Source organism: Drosophila mojavensis, unplaced genomic scaffold, assembly GCF_018153725.1.
Source record: "Drosophila mojavensis isolate 15081-1352.22 unplaced genomic scaffold, ASM1815372v1 contig_19, whole genome shotgun sequence".
NCBI lineage: Eukaryota > Metazoa > Arthropoda > Insecta > Diptera > Drosophilidae > Drosophila > Drosophila mojavensis.
In genome coordinates this window covers 6,120,337-6,128,976 of record NW_025318726.1, presented here as the reverse complement: position 1 = coordinate 6,128,976, position 8,640 = coordinate 6,120,337, and the positions used below count along the sequence as shown (strand labels likewise).

At 42.0% G+C, this 8,640-nt stretch overlaps 1 protein-coding gene across 1 annotated transcript; it reads right to left on the bottom strand.

The window, feature by feature from the left end:
* Nucleotides 1–1,954: 1,954 nt before the first annotated feature.
* On the bottom strand, nucleotides 1,955–7,644 carry LOC122756868. Its single transcript, XM_044007634.1, has 2 exons — nucleotides 6,509–7,644; nucleotides 1,955–2,704 (listed from the first exon to the last, which is right to left on the bottom strand). Exons 1-2 carry the CDS (start codon nucleotides 7,472–7,474, stop codon nucleotides 2,660–2,662), a joined length of 1,011 nt encoding a protein of 336 aa, XP_043863569.1. The 5' UTR covers nucleotides 7,475–7,644; the 3' UTR covers nucleotides 1,955–2,659.
* Between the last annotated feature and the right edge of the window lie 996 nt (nucleotides 7,645–8,640).

Here is an 8,640-nt window from a genome sequence, read left to right as displayed (position 1 = left end):
ACGAGCTGAGTCGATTTGGCCCTGTCCGTCCGTCTGTCCATATGTATGAAGGCGTTGATCTCTGAAGATATAAAAGCTAGAGATATTTTTTTTTTTTAAATATCCATATATATACCGCGCATATAAAATTTATCGCCAAAATCGATAACTCATCCCGTCATTTTATTATCGATTGACAACCTTATCGAAAATCTGCTATAAAATTATACCTCCTACACCTTTAGAGCTACGGTCACCGAACTTTAAATGTAGACTTTTGTGTATTTTATATAATTTCGAGTTTTGTTGTAATTTAACCCCCATCACTATATCCACCCCCTCACCCACATATTTGTAAATGCAAATGCATGCCTATGCAAATGCATGCATATCCGTGTTATAATCATAATTTGAAAGCCCACACTGTAGCAAGTTGCTCGAAGGGTTCAGGGGATCTTGTAATTGAGCAGTCCCAACTAGAGCTTACTTACTTGTTATACCCTGAACCCATTGAAAATGGGAAATCGGGGTATAATGATTTTCTTAAATGTATGTAACAGGCAGAAGAAGGCGTGGCAGACCCCACAAAACATATATATTCTTGATTAGGGCAACGAGTTGAGTTGATTTGGCCCTGTCCGTCTGTCTGCCCGTATATATGCATGCGTCGATTTCAGAAGATATAAGAGTCAGAGACTTCAAATTGTTTTTAAAAATGTCTGTATATACAGCACGGATATCCCCAAAATTTAATAACTCATCCCCTTATTTTGTAATCGATTAAAAACATCGAAAACCAGTAATAAATTTATATCTCCTACATCTTTAAAGCTAAAGTCGCCAAATTCTTAATGTAGTTTTATATGTACTTTATGGAATTTCGATTTTTATACCCTGATCTCGATCTCAGAAGATATTAGAGCTAGAGACTTGAAATTTTATGTTTATGCGTGCGTGCGTATGTCTGTGTGTGTGCATGTGCGAATAATTATTGAAATGACAGTTCATCGAAGGGTTCAGGGGATCTCGTAGTCGAGCAGTCTCGACTAGAGCTTTATTGCTTATTGTTTAATACTTTTTATACTCATTCACGAAAGTGAATCAGTATATTGGTTTTGTGCAATGTCCGTCTTGCTGTCCGTCCGTCTGTCCGTCCGTCCGTCTGTCCGTCTGTCCGTCTGTCCGTATGAACGCAATCTATTTCGGCGCTATTGAAGCTAGAGACTTGAAATTTGGAACACATACTCGTGTATATCTCCGATTTATAAAGTGTTAAAATTTTCCCGATCCGCCCACTAGGGGCGTGGCAAATCGGAAAATGCATTTTCCGATATACCACAAATCATGTTTGTTGAAGAGCTAGAAAGCTGAAATTTGGTATGTAGGTCCGCATTGACCACCCAAGATCACGAGCTATGGCGGATATATCTACGCCCATTGGGGGCGTGGCAAATCGGATAAAGCTGTATCTCCTAAAGTTGTAAACCTAGAATGCTGAAATTTTGCACGTCAGCTAATGGTATGATTCTATAAAGTCTGAAGATAAATTATAAGTCTACGCCCATTGGGGGCGTGGAAAATCGGACCTGAAGATATAGTGATTTTTTAAATTCTCCTATATTTTGGACACTATTGATGGCAGAGACCTCAAATTTTGTATATATACTCGGACTGATCACCCAAGACCAAAAAGTTTTGTCGGATATATGTCCGCCCACAGGGGGCTTGGCAAACCGCAAAAGTTTATATCTCCTAAAGTATAATAGCTAGAAGCTTCAAATTTGGATGGTTGAGTTACTGGTAGCCTCCTCTATCGATTCCCCAAAAATAATTTTTACGTCTCTTTAGGGGCATGGCATATCGAAAAATACCCTGTAATTTTCACATTTTTTGAGGGTGTTTGAAGCTGTCGAGCTTTTTCGACAACTCTGGCTCCAATCATTTACGAAGGCAAAAAAATAAAACCAAAACGATATAATTTAGCTTATTATTTATTAATTTAATGCCGAGTCTGTGGACACTGTTTAGGCAAAGTTATTTCGATGCGAGGGTGACAAGTTTGTAGGTGTTGCGCGAATGAAGACTATTTTCGTACAGAGTTTAAAAGAATATAAATAAAGAGGAGTATGCAATTAACAGAGCGGATGAGATTTACATATGTATGTGTGTTATGCTTTGTTATGTGCAAGAGTGCACTAACAGCGAATGAGAATGACAAAGGAAAGAGATTAACTTAAGAGAAGCTTATTTAACTATTAAAAGCAATTATTAGCTGCTGCGCCGAACATCCTCCCCACCGTTAAAAGACCATGACTTTTAACAGGATCATCAACCGGAAGGACGCACAGCTTATTGACAGCTCGACGTGTAGTTCCAGTGGGTGTACGCAGAACAGCGACTATCACGGCTCCATCGGCTCCAGCGATGATTTCAACGACCCGGGCTAATGGCCACTTCAAAGGTGGCAGGTTTTCGTCTTTTACACAGACGACATCGTTGACCTTGATAGAAGGCCGTGGGGTCCGCCATTTTACTCGCTGTTGCAGAATTGTGAGGTATTCCTCACTCCATCGCTTCCAAAACAACTGCTGTATGTATGTCATACGCTGCCAGCGATCGAGGCGATTGCAGTTAATCCGAGATAGATCTGGTTCGGGGAAGTCGATAAGTGGTCGACCAATCAGGAAATGCCCTGGAGTGAGAACTCCAAGATCATCAGGGTTTTCTGAAATTGGAACAAGAGGACGAGAATTGATTATAGCCTGAATTTGGCACACCAATGTGCGCAGTTCATCGAAACCAAGAAGTGCCGATCCCATAGACCGATATAGGTGCCTTTTAGCTGTCTTCACTGCTGCCTCCCAAAGACCGCCAAAATGTGGCGAACGAGGAGGTATGAATTTCCAATCGAAGCTGTTGTTGATGCAGTAGTTGTGAACTTCAGTACGATGTTCCTGGCTCAAAAATAAACGCCTCAGATCCGCCAACTCGTTCCGTGCACCCACAAAGTTGGTTGCGTTGTCTGACCAGATGCATGTTGGAATGCCGCGCGTACTGACGAAACGCTTGAGGGCGCCCAAAAAGGCAGCTGTTGACAGATCCTTTGCAAGCTCCAGCCATACAGCCTTGGTTGTGAAACAAACGAACACGCAGACGTAGCATTTTACTGATGCTCTATTTCGTCCATCGGGCTTGTAATAAAAAGGTCCACAATAGTCAACTCCAGTGATTGTGAATGCCGGTGAGCACTGTGCACGCTCCTTAGGCAAGTCTGCCATTATATGCTCAACTAGGCGAGGCCGGGATCTGCAGCAAATTATGCATTTTCGCAATTCTCGGGCAACAGTTTTCATTCCGCCTATGGGCCAAAACTGCAATCGAATAGCTGCAAGCAAAGCCTGCGGTCCGGCGTGGTGATGCATTTGATGAAAATGGGATATTATAGCGAAGGTTAAGGGATGGTTTTTGGGTAAAATAATTGGGTGACGCGCATCGAAGCCGAGAGTAGAATGCCCCAAACGACCACCAACTCTTAGTAGACCAAAATCATCCATAAACGGAAATAGCGAAAGAATGGCGCTTGACGAGTGTATATTCCTTCCATTCTGTAGGGCAGAGTATTCCGGTTGCAACTGAGCTCTTTGAGCAAGACGACATAATAGGAACGATCCTTGACGCAGATCATCCGATGATAACTCAGGTGATTTTATTTTCCGGATGAATTTATGAACATAACCAAAGATTCGCTTCATTATTCCGAATGAATTTATGTACTTGAATGACAAAGAGATGTCCACATGCTCTGCCGACAGCAAGACTCTTTGACGCATTTCAGGCAAGCATGCTTCAGGCAAGCAGTGCCTAGGCCAATAACATTTTTCCTCTTGCAAAAAAGAAGGTCCATGCATCCATAATTTCGAGTGCAAGAGCTCTAACGGTGCTGCTCCTTTAGATAACATATCTGCAGGATTCATCTCAGTGGGCACGTAATGCCACTCCATGCCGATTGTGAGCTGCTGTATGGCACAAACCTTGTTAGCAACAAAAAACATTGAATTTGGATGGCTCTTCCTTTAGCCAAGACAAGACCACCGCTGAATCTGACCAGCAATGCATCTCACATTTGAACAAGTTCAGTTTCTCTATCTCGCTTATCAAGTTCGCAAGCAGAAATGCAGCGCATAACTCAAGCTTAGGCACAGTGAGGGTCTTTAGTGGGGCGACTCTAGCCTTGGAACAGAGTAGATGCACTTTAACAGCATTATTCTTCGATGACCGAACATAAACACAAGAGCCATAGGCCTGAAGGCTAGCATCGCAGAAGGCATGTAATTCAACTCTTGCTTTAAGTTCGAGTACATAACGAGGAAAGGTTGCATTGCTCACTTGATGAAAGTCCTTACAAAATTCGCTCCAAATCGTTTCCAATGATTGTGGTAGACTCTCATCCCATTGTAGCTTGTCTCTCCACATGCGTTGCAAGATGATTTTTGCCCTAGTTAATGTTGGTCCGATCAAACCTAACGGATCGTAGCATCGCGCAATGGTTGACAGAACTGAACGTTTTGTGTGTTTTCCAACACTAATTTTGGGCTCGAAAGTGAATACGAAGCTATCCTTTCGAGGCTCCCAGATGAGTCCAAGAGTTTTTGTCACATCGGTCCCATCGCCGAGTTTGAGAAAACTCTCCTGCTCGATTTCTGGAACTCCGCGAAGAATGTTGATTGAGTTTGAGCACCATTTTCTCAATTTGAAGTTGCCTCGCTCAAGAAGATTTTTAGTTTGTTCCATTATGTCGCGAACTTCTTCAACTGAATTGCCTCCTGAGATCAGATCGTCAACATAGAAATCTCGCAAAACAGTTTTAGCTCCTAGGGGGTATGATGACGACTCATCCATTGCTAATTGGTGCATTGCACGAATAGCCAAAAAAAGAAGCGGGCTTGGTCCCATAAGTGACGGTATTCAATTTGAAGACTAGAATGTCGTCGTCTGATGAGTTTCGCCATAAGATACATTGAAGCATTGCATCAGGCTCTGAAACCTTCACACACCTATACATTTTACTAATATCACCTGTAAGTGCAATGGAAAATGTGCGGAAACGAACGAGTGTGTGAAACAATGTGGCTTGTATGGTCGGTCCTGACATAAGAATATCATTTAATGAAAGCCCAGATGTGGTAACAGCCGAACCGTCGAATACCACTCTCAGCTTTGTTGTCGAACTTTCTTCCTTGTATACACAATGATGAGGCAAGAAGTATTTGCATTTAGAAATCTCTGCGCTGAGCACCGGTGACATATGGCCGAGATCAATATATTCTTTCATAAATGCAGAGTATTTTTCCTTCATAGCATAATTTCGAGCAAACTTACGCTCCAAATTTAAGAGCCGACGCTTGGCCTGCACATAAGAGTCGCCCAAAGATTCGAAGCCTTGCTTTTTTGGCAAGCAGACTAAGTATTCCCCTGAAGACAATCGACGATGAGTTGCGATGAAATGCTGCTGACAGTGGAGCTCCTCTGTTGTTACCTTGGCGATAGGCTCGAAAACGTGCTCCACTTCCCAAAATTGACGAACCAAATCATCAAGCCGAGTGCTGAGATTGGTATCATCGGAAGCTCTTTGAGTTACGATGAACGATGAGAGTTTGGGGGCCGATTGCCCGCCACCTGATATGATCCAGCCGAGTTGAGTTTTCTGCAAAACTGGCAACCCAGGTGCCAACATAATTTGCCCAATACACAACAGCTCAAAGAAAAGACCAGCTCCGATGAGAAGATCAATTCGCTGTGACTTATAAAATAAGGGATCAGCTAACTTTATGTTTGAGGGTATGTTCCAACTATTAGTAGACATTGAAATTCCAGGCTGATTATCAGTAATCGTCTTGGCGATGATTGCGCTGATGGTAGTTGAGTAATCTGAAATCCGCGATTTCAGAACGAGATCGACTGAATATCCTTCAGTTGAGAAGCTAGCATCTCCAATGCCAGAAACTGCACTAAGCGACTTTCTTTTTCGGAGCTGAAGCTGATTAGCGAATTGCGTGGTAACAAAGTGAAGTTGAGATCCTGAATCTAAGAGTACACGACACGGAACGAATGTTCCAGCTCGATTCTTAACAAGGATTATAGCAGTGGCTAGAAGCACAACATCAGACGAATGAGGCGACAGATGGGCTTGAGGCAAAGAAGGTGACATTGCAACCATAGCAGAGGAATGTATTGCATTTGTTTGTTGGACAGTGTTGGATGTATCTACTGAAGATTGATTGTAATGCAATAAGGTATGGTGCTTCGATTGACAAGTGCGGCAGGTACTAGATTTGCAATCTTTCAGCTGATGCCCCTTTCTTAGGCAATTTAGGCACAGAGCGAGTCTCTTGGCCTCCTTATGTCGTGCAATGGGTGGCAATTGCTCAAAACGCTTACATTGAAATATCATGTGGCTCGTGTCTTCGCAAAAGACACAACGACTGGGAGCTTTGGAAGCAACAAATGATTTTCTTAAATATGTACTCACGATCTTCCCTGACTTGCCAACCTGACCATCCTGCAAAACTTGATCCACATTTTCAAGCATTCGACACCGCTCTTGCAAGAACGTTGACAACTTGGCCCACGACGGTAACTCATTTGCTGATGATCGTTCCTCCCATTTGGCCTGAGTGCATTTGTCCAATTTCTGCAACACTGTTTGCACGATGATACAATCAGCGACTTCTTCCCTCGATGCAAGAGAATCCATAGCACGAATGTGAGATGTAACCTTATCCGCCAACTGCCTCAGTCTACCCACAGATGAATCTGCCTTCTCAAGCCCAAATATCGCTCTGATGTGTGCCTGTAAAATAAAACGTTTATTATCAAATCGACGTTGAAGAATATCCAGAGCGACGCTATAGTTAGCCCTATTTATTTCCAATGAGCCGATGGTATCCAGCGCAGCACCACTTAAGCAGGACCGAAGATGTTGGAGCTTCTCAATAGGGCTGAGCTCAGAGTCAGCATCTATGATCGTTTTGAACATAGAGAAAAAGTTTTCCCACTCAGTATAGATTCCACTAAATTTTGGCAATTCCAACTGCGGCAAACGCGACCGATTTGACATAATGAGCACTGGATTAGCATTTGTAAAGCTTGTATTAAGTGTCGAAGAAAACTGTTGATTTGGCCGACTTCCCAGTTCACGTTGAAGCAGGGCCTTAAACTTCAGTAGAATTGATTCAAATTTCGCAGGTAAATCACTGGATATGGACTCAAAATCTGATTCTTCTAAGTTCGTGTGAACCGCATCGAAATTTGACTCTAATTTGGTGATTGAGTCCAAAAGTACACGTAAATCACACGAATCCATATGGCTTAATTTGTCCGCGTCTGATTCGGCATATAGTCTTTCGAGTCTATCGAACAGCGCTTTCGTTTTACGCTTTAGATAAGTGACCTGAGATGCAGGAACTTGATCAGCACTCGATTCTAAATTATTCATTTTAGCCACAAATTTATTTGTTTTATGTTCACTTTTGAAAGAACACTTGCAATTGCAAAGTTAATGTACAAGCTAATAGTTCCACTTATGCACATATAATTTATCTGCACATTTTATATGCAAGCCCACTGTACGTATATACATATGTATGTACGTGTGTGATCGAGACAACTATTTTCGGAATAGCTGAGCAGACGCTACATAAAAGGCGCTAAACGCGATGATCCACGGACGAAAGAAAAAATGATAAAGATAATCAGAATGCAAAGCCACTGCATGCAGATTATCTGAGCTTTGATTTATGTATGTGTGTGTGTGTGTGTGTCTTCTACGATTGACACAGCTTTTTAGGTTTGCGCGCTTTCTATGCAGATGCAGCTGAGAAAGCGCCAACCGCGACGAACGAAACGGCAATTAAAAGAGGATGCAAGAAACTCAAGACAATTGCGTACACATACATATAAGCAGTTCGAACGAAATGTTAAATGTTTTACAAGGTTGTGTCACAATGAAATTGATAATTTGAATGCACTATCTTGCACAAATGTTTTGTAAATTTCACTGATGAGCGACGCCAAGATGGTGTAATAACGTTTAACGCGCTAAGCGAGCACCACAGAGTGTATTAGAAATCACGTCGGGGTCACCAAAATGTTTGAAGCTGTCGAGCTTTTTCGACAACTCTGGCTCCAATCATTTACGAAGGCAAAAAAATAAAACCAAAACGATATAATTTAGCTTATTATTTATTAATTTAATGCCGAGTCTGTGGACACTGTTTAGGCAAAGTTATTTCGATGCGAGGGTGACAAGTTTGTAGGTGTTGCGCGAATGAAGACTATTTTCGTACAGAGTTTAAAAGAATATAAATAAAGAGGAGTATGCAATTAACAGAGCGGATGAGATTTACATATGTATGTGTGTTATGCTTTGTTATGTGCAAGAGTGCACTAACAGCGAATGAGAATGACAAAGGAAAGAGATTAACTTAAGAGAAGCTTATTTAACTATTAAGAGCAATTATTAGCTGCTGCGCCGAACAGAGGGTAAGCATTCAAACTTTGCAGTTAGGGTACCGTTATCTCTTTCTAAAAACTGACCAAAAATGAGGTGTCAACGCCCAGTTGGGGCGTGGCAAATCGGAAAAACGTGTATATTCTACACTA